Source organism: Aspergillus piperis (genome assembly GCF_003184755.1).
Source record: "Aspergillus piperis CBS 112811 unplaced genomic scaffold BO85scaffold_6, whole genome shotgun sequence".
NCBI classification, from domain to species: domain Eukaryota; kingdom Fungi; phylum Ascomycota; class Eurotiomycetes; order Eurotiales; family Aspergillaceae; genus Aspergillus; species Aspergillus piperis.
The window spans coordinates 1,399,788-1,418,210 of NW_020291596.1; the positions used below are offsets into that span (position 1 = coordinate 1,399,788).

The following is an 18,423-nucleotide window of genomic DNA, read 5'->3' on the forward strand; positions in this document are numbered from 1 at the left end:
AGCGAGGTACAGCATTTGGGGAGGGGTGGTCTGTACAATAGAAATGTGTCGCCTGGGCGGGAAATAGCATTGCAACAAGGACAAACTAAGAATAGTCAACGGACGGACGGTAACATAGGCTAAGCGAATCGACAAGGACAAAAAAAAAAAAACACAAAAGATGGAGCTGCGGGGAATCGAACCCCGGACCTCTCCCATGCTAAGGGAATATTATACCACTAAACCACAGCCCCTTCTTGTTGGAAAAGGCCTGCAACTTTTGCTTTATGAGACAGCACTAGGCTTCATCTCATGGCTCACCCATTATAGTCATCGTTTCTGGTGAATGGCCACCATAGCTGACCACAAGCCGTACTGCCCGTAAACTGGCCTTTATCTTTGCTATTTAATCGACTTTAGCATAAAATTTTCTATTTCTGAGATTAGTTGATGACAGTGGCTTGATTTTAGCGTTGTCGTTCCATAACTGCTTTAACGTTGTCTCCGCCGGTAGTGATTATATATTCCCTGCGTAACTTCGTATAGAAGTTTTATTTGTGCTGGAGTTAGCAGTATTTACTAGCATCACGGAATCATGAAATAAACACATCACCGACGGAAAGAAACTGCGATCAGTATAATTATGCCACAGACAAATCCGCGACAAAATGTCACCTGTCATGCCATCCCAATCAGCAGACAGAGGGATAAAAGTCTGCGGGATCCGTAATTGGCAGTTATGCAAGGGATCGGGTACAGCTGCGCAACAAACAACAGCCCAAGCTGCACCAAAGTCACGAAGTCACCTGGATTTGCAACTGAAAATCCATGACTCTTAGCCGTGATCATAATGCAACCATTTTCCTACCTACCCACCGGCATTGCAAGCTTTTTGGGTATGTCTACCGGTGGCATAGGTCCGGTATATCCGACCACCATGGACAATGGCAGTGCAGTTCTGGCCCAGCAACTACCGCAGAAGATTGATATCCACCATCACTTCGTCCCCGATTTCTTTCGTCAGGGTACGTGGGTATACTTGCACAGAATGAAGACCCCGCACTAATCAGTGCGACGCACATCCAGCCGTTGAAGATGCAGGCGGCGACCCAACAGGCTTGCCAGTCCCCGCATGGACCGTCGAGGACTCTCTCCAGGACATGCAGGATAATGGTGTCCGTAAAGCCATCCTTTCGTTAACCACCCCAGGTGCAGTCATTACTGGCAACAACGACACAGCTCGGTCGCTAGCCCGAAGGGTCAATGAATATGCCGCCAACCTGCGCGACCAGTACCCCGAACGGTTCGGATTCTTCGCCGCGCTGCCTTCTCTCCTGGATGTACCTGGTACATTGGCTGAAATCGAGTACTCCCTCGGCACACTCAAAGCCGACGGGGTCACCGTGTTCACCCGATACGGCAATGGAAACAACTATCTAGGCCATTCTCAGTTCACTCCCATCTGGAAGGAACTGAATGATCGCAAAACCGTGGTTCATATCCATCCTACCATGCCTGAGGACACCAATTGGATTGATCCGATCATGCCGCCTCCGATGCTTGACTTCCCTCAGGAGACTACACGGACTGCCGTGGATATGATAGTTAACAACGTCACGCAGCAGTTCCCGAACTGTCCCAAGATTCTCTCGCATGCGGGTGGGACATTGCCGTATCTGATCTCGCGGCTGGCTGTAACTTCCCGAGACACGATGGCCGCACAGGGGCCCTATGGCAAGTCCTACTTCGAGTTTATGGAAGCATTGCGCTCGTTCTACTACGACCTTGCTCTTTCGAGTGCTCCGGCTGTCTTGAATCTTCTGCTGGATCTGATACCGCATGACCGTATTATGTATGGTGAGTATATACGTGGCTGGCATGTAACACCAGATGCTAAAACAGTATTAGGGTCCGATTACCCGAATGCTCCTCCGATCAAAGTAGCTGGATACCGAGAGAACCTAGATGCGTTTCATATGAACGAGGAGCTGCGGGATATGGTCTATTTCGGGAACGCGCAGAAACTTCTGTCTGGAGCTTGATCCTAGACTACATTTATCTTGAACTTCAGCATGACGCACGGTAATGGATATAATGATGGTTAGGAAATTTGCATAAGCGGAGGAATGTGGAAACAATGTGCATTATGCAAAAACTAAATCATATACCTGTCTTCAGAGTATAGTGACGTGCCACAATGTTATAACGGGAGGTAGATAAATACACAGCCCAGTTGCTTCTAATCAAGAGACGGAGGTCGATAGTTCCCATACACTCCCTTGAAAGCTTTAGGGTGCACGAACATCAACTGAACCCCTCTCCCCTACCGATAATAGAAATTAATACCGAAACTCCTCCCCAACAAGCTCCTCACTCAACCTCCACAAAGCCTCCGCCCTCCCCGGATCCCTCGTATGCTCCGCAGCCTCACTAACCACACTATTCTGCATAAACACCGGCGCCAGAGCCTGCAACCCCGGATCCAGCGCCGCAATCAACGGCGTCGCCGCGATCTGAGTATACGTCTTGAACCGCGGCTCCTCGAAAACGAACTCTTTGCCGGTATTTCGTTTGGCGACTGCAGAGATGCCAGCATAATCGTCCCAAGTGAGGTGACTGCCCAGCTTAGTGTCTCCGTTATAGCCTGGATGGACGGCGATGGCGGCAATTCCCTTATGTCGTAGCCGGTGGGTCAAGCCATATGTGAATAGGATATTGGCTGTCTTTGCTTGCCCGTACCCCGTCCAGGGGTCGTATTCTTTCCCGTCGGAATAGTTCCAGTCTTCGAAGCGGAACGGTGAGATAAGGTGCCCGGAGCTGGTTAGATTGACTACACGGGCGAAGCCAGCAGCCTCGAGGGCTGGCACGAGCAAGTTGGTAAGTAAGAAATGACCGACGTGGTTGGCCGAGAGCTGAAGCTCTATTCCCTGCTTGTCGAGCGTGTATTCCTTGATTGCCATCACCCCAGCGCTATTGATCAGGACATCAATCTTGGGTGTTGCGGCGAGGATCTCGTCTGCGGCGCGGCGGACGGAGTCATGGTCTGTAAGGTCCACCTGTACTGCTGTGGTTTTGATGGTGCTGTCGATGGCGTGTATTTCATCGAGCACGGGATGGACTTTGCTGAGGGTGCGTGAGGCAATGAGGATATGTGCTGGCGCGGCTTTGGCTAGAGATGTGGCTATCTGGCTGCCGATGCTGGGCTTGCCGGCACCGGTTATGACGAAGGTCTTGCCCTTGATGTTGGACTTGAAGGCATCGATGACCTGTTCGCTGGTGGCTGTTGCGTCGAAGATGGGCATGGCGGGTGCTTGAAGATGTGGTGAATTGGCCTGATTGGAAGCTGAATGTGAAGAGAGATGCGATGAATATCTGTCTGGGTTTATGGGGGATTTTACAGGGCTTTATATTCCTGGGAGTGCTTGATCGTAAACGAGGGAGCTCCGTCTTCGCCAAACTCACCTGGGTCATGGCTACAATGTGGGCCATTCAATCACTGCCATCCTGCTGCTGCTTAGAAATAAGAAAATCCATCGAAAACATCACCAGGAGATAGACCGGCATTATCCGTAAGCTCCGAGTCTCCATCCCTCAAATCCACTCTGCTTACACCGTAGACGACTTAGTAGGTAGTTATTATAACTGGCACAATTTGTAATCATACAGAGGATGGTTATGGTCCCATCAGCTCTGATTGCCTATGTTTCTGCTCATAATGCAAGATAACCAGCAGGTCTTCAACAGCAAAGGGGCTGTGGTTTAGTGGTATAATATTCCCTTAGCATGGGAGAGGTCCGGGGTTCGATTCCCCGCAGCTCCAGCTGTTTCTTTTTTGTCTTTTTCTTTTTTTGCCCCTTCCTGCTTCTGCCTCCCGTGTTATGTGCCCTTCCTATTCATGTGCACCATGACATTTTGTTTTCTCAACGGCCCGCGTATTAATGTTGTGTGTTGGATCATAGTAGGCGAGCTCATGCATTCTCTTCATCTCGCTCCCTAAGTTTAGTCCATCATCAAAGTAGGCTGTCTCGCTTCAGAAACTGCATTGGTACACCGACTACACTGAACCCCTAAAGTAATCGGCTACAATCCCTCACTTCGACTGCGATGAGAAGAACCCATTGTAACATCCTGTTATGACCTCTAAGCATGTTAACCTTCAATAGGGCTGATGGAGCCTTCCTGAAGATCTCTAAATCCTCGCAGAAACATAAGGCCCGAGTCCTGTCTTGTATCGTCCTTAGATTTCAAACTACTAGTCGGAGATAATTCTGTTAGCACAGCAAGAAATAGTACCACCGAGCTAAAAATAGAATTTTTGCACATCTACCTAAGTTGTGGCGAGCTCCAGACGACAAAAAGCATAAGGAGGATAGCTCAAAGCCAACGTTATCTAGTAAGGCTGAAGCGACCTCGACATTCCATGCATATACCACTCGGCATAGAATATAAGCCGTTTACTCTCCCGATCGAGTGGCATTGTCTGTTCCGCCCACCGAAATAGCCTTTGCCAGTGATTCCACCTCGCGATGCCATACCGAGGACCATTGTAGTAATAACCAGTTGCCCACAATGGGTTGTCGTTTATTTCGTCAAGCTTAGGTGCTCGAACGACCTCCTCATACAGCCAACCCCCAGCAAACTCGATAATAACTGCAGCACCCATGATGGATACGACGTGGAACTGTTCTGGCAGTGTTTCTTCGAAGGCAGCCTTCATCTCGTTGACTAACCAAGCCTGACCTTGCAAAGCTCCCACTCTGCAAAGGCGCGCTATAAAGGCCCGAACGTTAACAAAGTAATTTCGGTTTCCATTCCTGTCCATTCCTGAGAAGTTGTCAGTCTTCGAAAATTACTGATTTTAGAAGCTAGCATGACGGAGGCTTTGTTGCACAGGTGCTGTACACAAACACGGCCTCTATGAAAAGAGAGGAAGGGGACCCAGACGTACGTTGCGCCGAATATTGCCCTAAATTTCTCATCAATTGTGGCATAATTTCATAGCGACCGTATCCCTGGTACTAGAGTGTCAGTTTCGCTGCTTGGCTCAGGCTATTTTCTAGGTGAATATCACTCACACCGACACCTTCAGGTTGTGGTATGTATTTTTTCACGCGGTCCGAGTCTTGCAGTCTTTGAATCACCTGCACATAACGGTCTTGAGCAACATTATCGTACTCCACCTGCTGAGATAACTCATGTATAAGGTCTCCGAACAAGTCAGCTCCGCCGGGGTAAGTGGGGTCATCTGGTGGTGGGAGCAGGTTATGAAGTGCTTGGGCAGTTTGCTCTCTAACAGTATATTCTGGCGCTAGGCACTCCTGTATGATTCGAAAAGCTTCCAACCGCGAATAGTTGCCTCTTATCGCCCTGTTATACCCATTTTCTCCACCTTCCAAGGTCAAGACAGCCATGGTGACCTAGGAAATAGAAACCGAAAAAAAAAAAAAGAATGGATTTGGGGTGGTATTAAAGCAGATAGTACAATAAAGTGAATGTGAGCAGATATTGGTTCTTTGAAAAGACCGAACAATTGGATTGATGATAGTAGAGATTGTAAGATGTTAAGTTGACCAAGAAACAAGTCTATTCGGCGGCCCAGAAGTAATAATTTCAGCCAGGACGGACAGTAGGAAGGCGCGAGGAAATCGAAATCGGCAAGCATAGACAGCCGTTGTACGTCCCTTTCGCTATGGCTTGAAGTGCTTACTTGATCCTAAAAAACACCGTACAACTCAATTTCACCAGCGAGATGATTGTTACTTCGTTTATAGCCCCGCAACACTGAGCTCCAAGTCAACAACAACCTTAGAACGACCACTGCTTCAACCAATTCCTCATATCATCTCCCGTAACAGGCCCCAGTGCAGCCATTGTTTCGCTTGCCTCCTTTGCCCTGTCCACTTCAAGCGGCACCAAGAGCGTGGCACCTTCCGCAAACTCACGGTAGAATTCGAGTAGCTTGAGGGCAGGCTTCTCCGCGATCTCCTGCTCGGATGGGCTTTTCATGCTCAATTTTTCGAGGTGTTTTACCCACGTTGTGAAACCCACCGGTTCCATGTCCGGGTACATGTCCTGGACGGTAGGGACGAGTGCTTCCCAGGTTGTTTTTGATGGGTTGACAAGGTGAAATACTGCGTGTGGCGAAGCAGAAGACACTGTAACGGCGCGAGTGTGGATGACTTCGGTTATTATGCGGGCGAGGGTGTCCTACATTCCAGGATAGTGCATTAGTAGCTAGACATAGTTATGCTCTAGACGGAGGATGGAAGGGGTTATTACCACGGCAATCCAATCAACAGACCTCGAACCTAGCGTGCCCGGAACTAGTCCTATTGCCTTTGATGTCTTGATAATAGTAGGCAGCCAGTCTTTGGGATTCCATAGACCTTCTATTGTGGTTGGACCTGCTATCTGCCCCACGCGATATACGGTAGTCGGGACGCCCGACCTGCGGCTTGCCTCATGACATATCCGTTCGGAGATGTACTTGGACTCCCCGTATCCTTGACTCGGACATGCCTTGCTGTCTTCAAGTGGGCTTTCAGGGATGGTTGATCCCATGTCCCAAGTCCAGGCGCCTACAGTGCCCACTGATGAGATAAAGTGGACGTGCGCATGATGAGTACTTCGGAGACTAAAGTCAATGAAGTGCCGTACGCTGCGAATGTGCGGGTCTTCGAATGAGTCGACGCTGTGGTTGAAGTCGACTTTCCAGGCGTTGTGGATTATTGTTGTTACCGTGGTAAGGAGGGCGTTGTACTTGGGCAAGGGGAGACCGAAATGTGGATCACTAAAAGAGACGGTGAGATATTCCACCTTCTCAAGGGCGTTTGGAATGATATGAAGGCCTTTTTGTTGGAAGATCGTCTCTTGTTTGGATTGAGCGTCGCTTCGGTTGAAGCAGTATACTTTGGCGATGCTCGGGTCTTCGAGGAGGGTGTGCAGGAGATAGGTTCCCAAAGAACCGGTCGAGCCTGTTAGGATGATTGGAGATTTTGTAGGGGCTTTTGTAGTCTGATCTGTCATGGAGGCTTGAATGGGTAAGCTGGATGTGTACTTTTCAGTGAGACTGTTGAGCTTCTCTGGGCGGGAGACATCTGTCGCATTGTCACCGTTCAGCACCCGCAGAAGCAGCTGGGCCAACTTCTCCACGGTCGGATTTGCGTAAACCATTTGGGTCGTCAACTCTACCGCACTTGGGCCACCGCAGTGGGCAAATAAAGCGCTGCGTAGATACTTAGCGACCTGGATGGTTTGCAAAGAGTCGAGACCAAGTTTGTAGAGGTCTTCCTGGGGACCAAAGCCAGATCGTTGGAGGGTCTTAGTAACCAAGTCATGAATGTATTCACTAAGATTAGACAGGTCTGGGTTTGCTGGAAGCTCGTCCACTGCAAGGGTTCCCTCGTCACTCATGGTATAAATGGCATCAATCTCATTGGCGTAGTCTTTGACTACAGCAGCCCTTCGCGTCGAACCCTTTGGTGTGGTCTGGAATGGCTTATCCCTCTTAGAAAGAGCGATCTTGTCTTTCATGATACGTCCGTGGGCGGCTATAGTTTTGTTTGCCTCCTCGATCGCAGGCCAGACATCATCAATGAAAGAATTGGGGTCAAGGTATGAGTCAAATGCATCCCAGTATGGCTCGACCAGCAGAGCAGTGTGGAATTGTCCCTTTCCGACCACCAATGCCCGGGATATAAGAGGATGCGCCTCGATCATGGTTTCCAGTATGACAGGATTGAACTTGAACCCATTACTCAGAACGATGACGTCGTCTAGGCGACCATGATGCTTCCATAGTCGGGGATTAGACGGATGTCGTGTGAATAGATCCTTAGTATGGTACTCAGTGAACGAAGGGAAAGTATGACAGATGCCGTGATAATCGCGTGTGGTCGGGCGAGGAATGACCAGCTCATAGATATCATCTCCGACAGGCTCCATAACAGCGCCGTAATTAGGATTCCACTCGAGATAACCATAATCTTCGTCCTTTTCGGGAACTATGGAAGGGATGAGATTGGTTTCGGTAGATCCCAGTGCTGTGATCAGTTTCGTGTATTTGCGGACCTTGTCACCTGTTTCTGATGAGAGTGGTGCTCCACCAAAGTAAACACTCTCCATTGTGCCCAACGTGAGCAGGGCTTCTTCGGACAAGGAAACATCGTCAAGGATTGACGGGGGAAGAAGCGCTGTAGTTGGTCGACCAAATTTAATAAGGTCCGTTAAGAAGTCAACCGAAAGTGGCTTCTCTGGCCCATAGAGGAAAGGTACGGAGTGGAAGATAGACGTGGTGAAAGCGACGATCCCCATCATATGAAAGAACGGAACTACGCTGAGAACAAGGTTATCCGGGCTGAGATCACAGAAGATAGTAAGTCTCCGGTCGCCCGGACGAGGGAGATGGACAATGGCATCCAAGGCACTGAAATAGCCGTGGGTCAGGGCAATAGGCTTGGGCATTCCTGAGAAGTGAATTTGCATGAGCTAAATTCGCCATTTTGAGAAGGGAGACCATACCTGTTGATCCAGAACTGTGCACAATGAGGAAAACCTCATCCTCAGCCTCCTCGTAAGATTGAGTAAAGGGGTAGAAGCGTGAACCCTCTTGCCCCTTCAAGATGGCATCTAATCTGGGTAATTCGATGATATTTAGTTCGGGACAGAGTTGTTTAAGCTCTGCTACCTTCCGCTCCCTCTCCGCAGTGTAAAAGAACCGGTTACACTTAGTCTCATGTAGCAAGTACAGTTGAGCTTCATCGGAGTTCTTACTCGAGAGTAGCAATGGCTGATTGAGAAAGGTCAGTATACAAGCGGAACGTCCACGAAGTCGGGAGTATCCCACCTTGTAGCCAGTCTTATGACATGCCACGATGAAAATAAAGTAGCGAATATCATTGGCACCCATGTATGCCACCGTTGACCCAACAGGTGCATCTATACCAGTTTGCGCTTCTATCCACCAGCATAAGAAGTTGATGCCACGAGAGAGAGCCTTAATCGAAATTTCTTGTAAACCATCTGAGAGCTCCGAGCCTCTGGGCATTACACAGAATCGTCTCTCGGGATTACTCTCGGCGATGGCATCTATTTCGGTGGTCAAAAGCCGTTTGCGAGGAACTGGTATATTGGGAGCCATGGTCACTGAATCACTGCTTCTGGTGGTTTACCTTAATACTTCACAACATGAGCAGCAGCTTGATATAAAATCAAGTCAGGCTATTACCGATACCTGATGGATGATCTTATAGCTATTGACGAGCCTCACCCCGCTTGGCTCGATGCCGAGGGATACCGCAACAATGTATTTCCACATTTCTGCAGTCCGTCTATTGGCCATCATGCTTCGTATACCCAACTCCATCGTCCGGCAAATTGATGTCTGACGAGGAATGGATCTTTTGGCCCCCGAATCCTTCATTTGCTTTGGGTTTTAACGTAATCTGCGGGCTCTCCCGCTCGGTCGCTCCCACCAGATTCTGCACTGTCTTCACCCTCCTTATTGGAGTTTTCATTGGGTGTCATTACAAGAGAAATACTCTAGCGACATCAGACTGCAGCCACAGTGTCCATTAGCGAATCGGGACACGATTATCCTCATATTCCTTACTGTCGCAATAGACAGTGGCATTGCAAAGCCCGGTCTATCCATTCAAGCCAGAAGCCAGCTATGCTAAACGGATTATTATTGTCATTATAAATCATCAATCTATCACTTCTTAACTGTATGGTCCTCCGGTTCTGGAATATGCACCAGCCCCTTTCTTTCTTTGGTCCGCCACTGGATGGCCTTGAGAAGGCCATATAACACTGTTAATGTCGGCATGGGGACCCCCCTGGCTTTTCCTTCCTTCAGTGCCTCTCCCAAGATGTTCTCATACTCACAGAACCGGCCACTGCGGATATCCACCTGCATGCTGGGGGGATTGTACATGGTAATGGGGTCCATCGTGATCATAAAGTCCACCAGCTCAGGTGGTAAGTCATGCCCACATGCCTTCGCACCTGCGCGGATCTCCTCCATGGCCGGTCGGACCAAATTCTCAATGGCACCGTCTGCCAGCTGGATACGACCGGTGTCTAAATCTGTGATGGCACAGATAGGGTTCAAGCAGGCATTGTACAACAGCTTCCGCCAGCGACTGAACCCGACGTTGGGGTTAAACTGAGGATTACACTTGCCACCGGCCCCATAAATTTCACAATATTCTTTAGCGGCCGCATCCTCTTCGTCGGGGTTTAAGTTGGGGTTGCGGAAAGCTCCCACGTAAAGCTCGTCATCATCTTCGTGGACGATCTCTCCCATGGAGACCTGATGGGAACCACAGAAGCTGACGCCCGAGAGGATGATGTTTTCTGGGAAAGCGGCAATAAGGGGCTTTTCTATGTTCAGGCCATTCTGGACGAGAGCGATGCGCGTGTAGCCCCTGGTGACGGAGGGGCGGATGATTTCTGCTACGGTCGGGGGCACATCGGCGTAGTTCTTGGTGGTGACGACGATGTACCGGTATGGGGGGAGATTCTCTTTCTCAACGTCAGGGACTGTGTTTCGTACTGTCGAGGCAACTATTAGTGGGAAACTGCTGATATGGAAATGAGTGGCTGCCTACAGATTGACGGTCGGAAGCCTTTCACCTCTCCGTGGTCGATGGATTTGATGGAGAAGCCGTGAGCTTTGACATGCTCATAATTGGAACGCAGGACAGCAGTGACAATGGCTTTGCCTCCAAGTTCCAAGTTCAGCGCAGCGATAGTGCCGATGCCACCACAGCCGATTAACAGGATGTTGGCTTTGTCTTGCATGGTGAGTGAGAAGGGGCGGAGATGTGGACGAGGGACGAGGGCCAACCTGTTGTTATCGGGATCGTAATTGGGGTTGTTATAAATGGTGAGAGGTAGATAATATTGACTACGAAATTAACCTGCCTGGTTGGACAGATGATGCTATCACGCCTTATCGAGACTATCAGCAAGTGGCTGATCCTCGCGATAAATGCGATAATCTTAGCTTCAACTCCATCAACCCCGCTTGCCCGCAACACCAAAAAGGCAAGCCATTCCGGCCTCACCTTCCCCGTTATCCTCCAGGCAACTCTCCTCGCTCGACATCTCCCCCCTCACTTATTCACTACATACCCTATCGATTGATTCTCATATCAAGTGCTTATCGATCTCTATGACATCAGGGGCCGCCGTCACCACCACCACCGAGGCCCCTGCTCTCTCTGGCAAGCCAACAGAAACCCCAGTGCGCTCCCGTTCCTTGGGAGGATGCGAAACCTGTCGTCGGCGCCATGCAAAGTGTGATGAGACCAGGCCATCTTGCCTCGTGTGTGAGCGTGCGGGGCTGGTCTGTGAGAGGTACGAGATTCGACTGTTGTTCGATGCGAGCGACAACCAGAGCTCACGATGTCGCCGTCCCCTCTTCACTGAGGACATGCGTCAGCGTATGAGTGAGCAGTTGGCCGACAGCTTGAACTTAGATGACGTTCACACCATTCTGACCAAGATTGATGGTCAATGCGAGAGCCAGGAGGAAGAGACTAATACCAATTTCACTACCCGCATGGGTCCCTTTGGTGCCTTTCGGGTAGTTCAGGTTGAGATGGACCTTCCCGAAGCCCCCATGGACCCAATTGACGAGCCCCTCCCCCGGGTGGAAGACAGTACGGTCAATGTTGGGCTGGACATGTCCTTAGACGATGCCTTTAGCAATGATCCCCTCATGGAGTGTCTGTTTGGCCATGTGAATGTAGACGTTTCTGCCGACTTGGATGCTCAAGACTTCTTCGCCGCAACCCTACCTTCTGCGGAAAATGATGGGATTTCCCCGCAATCCCTGTCAGGAGGCTTCCTTATGGGACCATCGCCATTGGTTCCTCTGCAAGCATCGTTATTGTCGTCGCCGGAGATCCGATATGCTCCATCTGTGACCAACCTGGCCCCGCCAGATGCCCCCCTATTGCTGTCTGCATACACAAAGAATGTAACTCAACTGTTCACCCCAATCCAGCTGGAAAAGAGCCCCTGGAGTATGCTCTACATACCTCCCGCTATGGAGACTCTGGCGTTGTTGACCATGGGCGAATTGGCCAACAACACCCGGATGTCCATCTTTTACGCAATTCTCGCCACTGCGGCCTTCACCCAGCGTCTATCTTCCTTGACGCGCAGCGCAAGCGAATATTGGCAGAGACAGGCAGAGACCTTTGCTACAGAAGCTCAGAATTACCTCAAGAGAGCATTACACGATGCGTCATCAAGCGTCAAAAAAGTCAAGTACAAAGATGTCCTCATCGCCTTGTTGTGCATGGGCACGGTTTCGGTAAGCAACGCCAGCCGCAGCTGAGCAAAGTACATGTCTCACCATACACATAGGCCTACCAAGGGAGCACAGAGCGGGTACGCCGATGTCTGCTAGACTGCGAAAACTGGGTTCGTTTTCGTGGCTTGCCTAAAACGCGGAAATCACGCAAGGTCCGCTTGTTGCACCATTGCTATGTCTATCTACGCATCTTCCAGGAGAGCACTTCCGTTCTCCCTGTGTCCAACGTAGAGATAGAGTCCGACTATGCATCCCCGGATACAGTGCGCTCAATCGCTTCCACTCGCTCGTTCCGCCTTCGGCAATGGGAAGGTCGATTGGACCAGCGGATGAGCGAGTTGAAGGAGCAGCACCAGGGAGAAAATGATTTGCACTTGGAAATCCCGGGCCAGTGGGACTCGACCATGTACCCACATGTTTTTGGCCTTCCCGAGTCTCTACTATTTCTAATATCACAAGTAACGCGACTAGGCAATGAGCGAGACCTCTCGGATTTGGGAAGCTATACGGGGGCGTTGGACTTTAAGCAGTTCTCCGCGCGGGCGCGGAGCCTAGAACGATGCATTTCCACTTGGCGACCACCGTCAGTGTCAGATGCGGATCCAGACAGTATCATCGCTCAGACAAATGCCACAATTGTTCGCCTGATGATTTCTGCAATTCACAAAGCCCTCATTATCTTCTTTTATCGGCGGATCTACGATGTGGATCCGATGATCCTCCAAGATAAAGCGTGGCAAGTGCGAGACGCCCTAGCTCAGGTAGCAAGAGACGATATGCCGGCAACTCGCGTGACTGCTCCTTTTCTTTGGGTAGCGTTTATTGCCGCCTGCGAGGCTTTGGATCCTACACTACAAGACTGGTTTGCGGGCTGGTTCGAGACATCGGCCAGAAAAAGTGGGCTTGGAACTTTTAAGCTGGCGTTAAGGATAGCAAGGCAGGTCTGGGAGAGACAACGACAGCACCTGAACAGTAACGCCAGCGCCAGTTGGCCGCAGATTATGCGGGAAAGCAACTTGAGTTTGTTCTACATATAACGACATATTCATGAGACTTCTTCTTCTCATAATCATCTTACTTCATACATCGTACAATCATATTCAACCACATGCACCCATACTCACTGTAGAAACTGATCGTTGCACAGCGCCCGCTCCATCTCATAATCCGGCTGGAACTCATGATACAACGCTTCCTGCTTTCATTAGCTATACCTTCTAACATCAAGGACTTGGTGTAACTCACCGGATCACTAGTCATCTTGAACGTAAACTCAGCCGCTTCCGGCTCAATAAGCTTCTTCTCTAACCCTTGAGCAGCAGCCGCGTCTACCTGCAGCTGAATCTCGCAGCTCCTCTCAGCCAGAGTGAACAGATAAGCCGCTTCATCAACAGTCTGTCCGACCGTAAGAAGGCCATGGTTGCGCAGTATCAGCAGCTTTCCCTTGTCACCCAAGTGTCTACCCAGACGTAGACTCTCCTCTTTCTCTAGCACGACGCCCCCAAACTCAGGATAGACAGCCTGTGCATCGCCATAAAACATAGTAACGTCTTGGTTGATCATATCCAAAGGCTTGGCGAAAGTCGACCACGCTTTACCATACTTTGAGTGGGCATGGCACGCCGCGTTCACATGCGGATACATCTTGTGCAGGACGCCGTGGATCTGGAAGCCCGCGGCATTGGCCGGCCGCGATCGATTGCCTCCGACTGGTTCGCCGGCGTCGTTTAGTAGGATGAGATCGGAAACCTTGACTAAACCAAAATGGAGCCCGAGTCTGGGATCGTTAGCTGATGTACCTGGACCGGTCTTGTTGGTGGGAGGTCATACGGATTCGTCCAGAAACAGTCTGGATGTTCTGGATCACGCAAGGAGATATGCCCGCTCATTCCTTCGGAGAAACCCTTGCGAGCGAATACTCTGAAGGCACCAGCCATGTGCTCGAGCATCCATCTTCGCTTTTTGTCCGCGGAGGTAAAGGAAGGGATGCCTGGTAGGGTGGCTCCTTGTGAGATGGCCTGGATGGCTGATTTTCCAGTGGTGTTTGACTCTGTGGCCTGTGAAGGGTCTTCTTTCTTCGCTACGATGGTGGTTGTAGTTGAGGACATGGTGCTTTGTTGGACTATTCAACGTACGAAAGGATATGAATCGAGCCCACGTTGGCGTTGCAGTGTGGAATATTTGAGTATGTCTGGACTTATATTTCTTCCTGCACTTTTGACTTTTTATCCCACAGCGTCTTGTGATTTAGTCTACAATTGCCCGACTGGTTTGGCGTGGAGGGTTAGTTATGCAAGGGTGAATGCAATAGGCAGGTCAAAAGACACGCAGCAGGGGAGACTTGCCTTGCTGGCCAACTGATAACCTCGGGCTAGCCCCGACGGTGGATCTGGCTCGAAACTGAACTAGAGGCGAACCAGCAAGGCCTGATAGATACAACCCGCTGCATCTCCGCAATGATGCAGCTGACATTCGTTTATCCAATGTCGGTGCTCAAGCCACAGTGACACTAATGGCCTCGTATCTCTCACTCTTTATCTGGTATCGGGATCTGCGGAGGCAAAGCTCAGTTCCCACGTAACCCCAGATTCTGTACATGCAGTGTCCTGCGAACTGATAAATGCCCTGTATACCCTCTGTACTTAGCTGCGATTTCCTTAGTCTCAATCCACTCAATCCATATTCCAATCTACTGTAGCAATCATGACCAAGTCTCCCGACGAAAAATCACTCGAGGTCCTCGACCGCACTGCCTCATATGCTGAAGGCCAGATTCTCCCCCATGATGCTGCCCCCGTCACCCAGCGTGGCATCAAGTCCCGCCATGCCCAGATGATGGCCATTGGCGGCACTATAGGCACAGGTCTCTTCGTGGGAGTAGGAGAAGTGCTCGCGCTGGCCGGCCCAGCTAACATTCTCCTCGCCTACATCACCATCTGTATCATCGTCTACGCCATCATCACTGCCACCAACGAAATCAACACCTACCTCCCCTTCAGCGGCTGCTCAATGGCTGCCTACGGCACCCGCTTCGTCTCCCCTAGCTTAGGCTTCGCCATGGGCCTCCTCTACTGGTACAGTTTTGGCATCCTCGTCGCCTACGAAACCACCGCCGCTGCCCTCGTCATCGACTACTGGTCCAACCCCGTTCCCCTCGCCGTCTGGATCACCCTCATGCTCATTGTCGTCCTCGCTCTGAACTTCTTCCCCGTCAAAGTCTACGGCGAAACCGAATTCTGGTTCGCTTCTCTGAAAGTCTTCCTCATCATCGGCCTCCTCATCCTCTCCTTCGTCCTCTTCCTCGGTGGCGGTCCCGACCACACCCGTCTAGGCTTCCACTACTGGAAGACCCCTGGCGCTTTCAACACTTATCTCGTCTCCGGCTCCACCGGCCGTTTCTGCGCCTTCCTCTACACCCTCTGCTACTCCGTCTTCTCCTTCAACTTCGCCCCGGAACTCCTCGTCGTCGCTGCAGGCGAGATGCAGAACCCTCGCAAGAACCTCCCCCGTGCTGCGAAGCAGTACTTCTACCGCCTCATCATCTTTTACATCCTTGGCGTTCTCGCCATCGGCGTCATCTGCCCTAGTAATGCCTCCGGATTGACAAAGGGTACCAGCGTCGCCGCCTCCCCGTGGGTCATCGCTATCAAACGCGCCGGTATCCACGGCCTTGACTCCGTCGTCAACGCCGTCATCATCACTTCCGCGTGGTCCTCCGCGAACTCGTACCTCTACATGTCCAGTCGGACATTGTATTCCCTCGCGAGGGCAGGCAGCGCCCCTAAAATCTTCACCCGTTGTACCCGCCACGGCGTGCCCTACTACGCTGTGCTGTGCAGTTCGCTGTTCTCGTTACTGGCATACATGGACTGTAGTTCCGGCGCCAGCACCGCGTTCAATTGGTTCGTGAATATCACCAACACGGCGGGGTTTACGTCGTGGACGTGTTGCGGGATTATATTCTTAAGGTTCCGGGCGGCGTGTAACGCTCAGGGTTTGAAGGATCTTCCGTATCGGTCGAGGTTGCAGCCGTGGATGGGGATCATTGCCACAATGGCTTGTCCGATACTGTTGCTGTGTAACGGGTTTGAGGTCTTCTTTCATGGGCACTGGAGTGTGTCGTCGTTTCTGACTTCGTATGTGGGGTTGTTTGTCTTTGTGGGAGTTTATGCTGGGCATCGGGTGATGAGGTGGAAGGATGAGTGGTGGATTCCTGCTGAGCAGGTGGATTTAGTGAGTGGGTTGGAGGAGGTGGAGGCATTAGGGGTTGATGATGGGGATGAAGTGGAGAAGAAGGGGTTTTGGAGGAAGTTGTGGGAGTAGTTTGATGGTTACTATGTACTAGATCCATGTTATGTTTATTGTATTCTTTATGAGGCTATTCGTTCTATATGTAAGTGGTATGTATGTTCAGACTTGTTCTATCATATTGACTATAGCTTCGCCAATAACCCATTCGTCTCCAATACCGCCAAGTGCTCCGGCGTGATATCTGCTATAGTTCGACACCTGCATACATCCACATTCATTAGTATCTGCTATATGCACGTTGACGTGGTCACTTACCCAGCCAGCTTCATTGTGCGACAGAACTCGTCGTAGAGTATCTTGACCGCTAGATCGACGCCTTTCTCGCCGTTATACTGTACCGAATGTCAATCCCCTGAACGAGTATGGTAATCTGTGTGAAGCTTACCGCTAATCCCCAGATCGGAATCCTCCCTACAAAACACATCGACGCTCCCAGCGCAATGGCTTTGAACACGTCTGCTCCCCGTCGAATGCCCCCATCTACTGCTAGAGGGATCTTCCCTTTTGCTACGGGCGCGCAGATGCGCAGTGCGTCCAGAGTGGCGGGGACACCGTCGAGTTGACGACCGCCGTGATTGGAGATGACAACGCCGTCGACTTTGTGGTCGATGGCTAGTTGGATGTCTTCGGGGGAGTAGACTGTTCACATTAGTCTATACATGGTAACCGCAGGAGTGGGGATGGACGTACCACCCTTGAGCCAGATCTCGAGCTTCGTGTTTTGTCGTAGCCAGGCGATCGTCTTGTCCCAGCGAATAGAGCCATCTGGATATTCTGTTAATAGCCGATAAGCAGAAGGAAATGAAGTGCATACCGTAGCCACGCTCATACGTGTCCTTCAACCCCAACTCTTCAATTCCCTCTGCCAGTACTGGAAACCGCATATCTCTCGGGAAGTTGAAGTTATTCCGAGACTCGTTCAATCTGTTCCCTAGTACAGGGAGATCCACGCTCACGAACAATGCTTTGTATCCGGCCTCTTAACTTTCATCAGTAACCACGAAAACTTATAAGGGTCAATTGGATACCCACTTTCTGCCTTCTGAATGATCCTCCTCGTAATCTCTACATCCCTGAAGAACGATACCTGCATGGCATACGGATTCCCCGTCCCCTGGGCAATCACATCATCGATGCCTGTTGTTGCCCACGAGGACAAGCACATGGGGATATCGTGCGCTGCAGCTGCACGCGAGGTGCCCACTTCGCCATCTGCATGGGCGAGTTTGTGCGCGGCAGCCGGGGCAAAGCCGAGGGGGAATTTCACTTTGTTGCCGAAAATGGTGGTGCTAGTGTCGAGGGCATCTACATCGCGAAGGACGCGAGGGAGTAGTTTGTATCGGTTGTAGGCTGCTTCGTTGTCTTTGAGACTGTGATCTGTTAGTATATATAGGGCACGGTGTGAGTTGAGGGAATTAGTACGTGATGAGGTCGCCGGCGCCTTCGTTGAAGTAGTCTGTATGCATGTCTTAGTATTGACTGGGTTGCAGAGATCGTGAGGATTGCTCACCGCGCACGACCGGAGGAAGCCGTTTCTGGGCCTCAATGGCCAGATCGGCGATGGTGAGGACTTTGGAGTCGTGATCTTTGGGACGGTTGGCCATTTCTATGTTATGTACACTGCAAGGTGGTGATTGGTAATACGGACTAGATCTACGACTGGTATATATAATTTCCCGAAATGTCTACTCAATGGCTCAAACAACCGAGAAGGCAGTTCCTCGGATTGAACATCCATCTTGCAGTATGTCGATCTACGATAAGATAGAACTTCCCTTCCCCCAACTGGCGGTGGAGTGGAAATAATG

General features: G+C 50.6%; 9 protein-coding genes and 2 non-coding genes across 11 annotated transcripts; 4 read left to right on the top strand and 7 right to left on the bottom strand.

Annotated features, from left to right (window-relative positions):
• Positions 1-161: 161 nt before the first annotated feature.
• On the bottom strand, positions 162-233 carry BO85DRAFT_t112. Its single transcript has one exon. It is a non-coding gene; the product is annotated as a tRNA-Ala (tRNA).
• Positions 234-817: 584 nt separating this feature from the next.
• BO85DRAFT_448259 (amidohydrolase family protein) lies at positions 818-2,242 on the top strand. Its single transcript, XM_025659893.1, has 3 exons — positions 818-1,004; positions 1,066-1,836; positions 1,888-2,242. The coding sequence occupies exons 1-3, from the start codon at positions 830-832 to the stop codon at positions 2,019-2,021; spliced, it is 1,080 nt and encodes a 359-aa protein (XP_025517248.1). The 5' UTR covers positions 818-829; the 3' UTR covers positions 2,022-2,242.
• Positions 2,170-3,387, bottom strand: BO85DRAFT_268712 (short-chain dehydrogenase). Its single transcript, XM_025655071.1, has one exon. It carries the CDS (start codon positions 3,279-3,281, stop codon positions 2,319-2,321), a length of 963 nt encoding a protein of 320 aa, XP_025517249.1. The 5' UTR covers positions 3,282-3,387; the 3' UTR covers positions 2,170-2,318.
• Positions 3,388-3,727: 340 nt separating this feature from the next.
• On the top strand, positions 3,728-3,799 carry BO85DRAFT_t111. The gene has a single exon. It is a non-coding gene; the product is annotated as a tRNA-Ala (tRNA).
• Positions 3,800-4,369: 570 nt separating this feature from the next.
• BO85DRAFT_519110 (DUF3632 domain-containing protein) lies at positions 4,370-5,390 on the bottom strand (the record flags this gene model as incomplete). Its single annotated transcript, XM_025665020.1, has 3 exons — positions 4,370-4,803; positions 4,928-4,991; positions 5,055-5,390. The coding sequence occupies 3 exons, from the start codon at positions 5,388-5,390 to the stop codon at positions 4,370-4,372; spliced, it is 834 nt and encodes a 277-aa protein (XP_025517250.1).
• Positions 5,391-5,470: 80 nt separating this feature from the next.
• On the bottom strand, positions 5,471-9,118 carry BO85DRAFT_467967 (acetyl-CoA synthetase-like protein; the record flags this gene model as incomplete). Its single annotated transcript, XM_025662223.1, has 4 exons — positions 5,471-6,186; positions 6,259-8,444; positions 8,500-8,767; positions 8,825-9,118. The coding sequence occupies 4 exons, from the start codon at positions 9,116-9,118 to the stop codon at positions 5,785-5,787; spliced, it is 3,150 nt and encodes a 1,049-aa protein (XP_025517251.1). The 3' UTR covers positions 5,471-5,784.
• Positions 9,119-9,691: 573 nt separating this feature from the next.
• Positions 9,692-10,782, bottom strand: BO85DRAFT_476930 (ketopantoate reductase family protein; the record flags this gene model as incomplete). Its single annotated transcript, XM_025662805.1, has 2 exons — positions 9,692-10,533; positions 10,590-10,782. 2 exons carry the CDS (start codon positions 10,780-10,782, stop codon positions 9,692-9,694), a joined length of 1,035 nt encoding a protein of 344 aa, XP_025517252.1.
• Positions 10,783-11,125: 343 nt separating this feature from the next.
• On the top strand, positions 11,126-13,487 carry BO85DRAFT_512110 (Zn(II)2Cys6 transcription factor). Its single transcript, XM_025664639.1, has 2 exons — positions 11,126-12,304; positions 12,358-13,487. The coding sequence occupies exons 1-2, from the start codon at positions 11,156-11,158 to the stop codon at positions 13,339-13,341; spliced, it is 2,133 nt and encodes a 710-aa protein (XP_025517253.1). The 5' UTR covers positions 11,126-11,155; the 3' UTR covers positions 13,342-13,487.
• On the bottom strand, positions 13,393-14,458 carry BO85DRAFT_395011 (class II aldolase/adducin domain-containing protein). Its single transcript, XM_025656941.1, has 3 exons — positions 14,135-14,458; positions 13,550-14,081; positions 13,393-13,499 (listed from the first exon to the last, which is right to left on the bottom strand). The coding sequence occupies exons 1-3, from the start codon at positions 14,410-14,412 to the stop codon at positions 13,425-13,427; spliced, it is 885 nt and encodes a 294-aa protein (XP_025517254.1). The 5' UTR covers positions 14,413-14,458; the 3' UTR covers positions 13,393-13,424.
• Positions 14,459-14,996: 538 nt separating this feature from the next.
• Positions 14,997-16,627, top strand: BO85DRAFT_512112 (uncharacterized protein; the record flags this gene model as incomplete). The annotated part of the gene is made up of 1 exon (XM_025664640.1): positions 14,997-16,627. Exon 1 carries the CDS (start codon positions 15,008-15,010, stop codon positions 16,625-16,627), a length of 1,620 nt encoding a protein of 539 aa, XP_025517255.1. The 5' UTR covers positions 14,997-15,007.
• Positions 16,628-16,737: 110 nt separating this feature from the next.
• Positions 16,738-18,219, bottom strand: BO85DRAFT_512114 (alpha-hydroxy acid oxidase; the record flags this gene model as incomplete). Its single annotated transcript, XM_025664641.1, has 8 exons — positions 16,738-16,813; positions 16,871-16,947; positions 17,001-17,254; positions 17,306-17,380; positions 17,430-17,594; positions 17,648-17,985; positions 18,038-18,071; positions 18,126-18,219. The coding sequence occupies 8 exons, from the start codon at positions 18,217-18,219 to the stop codon at positions 16,738-16,740; spliced, it is 1,113 nt and encodes a 370-aa protein (XP_025517256.1).
• Positions 18,220-18,423: the final 204 nt, after the last annotated feature.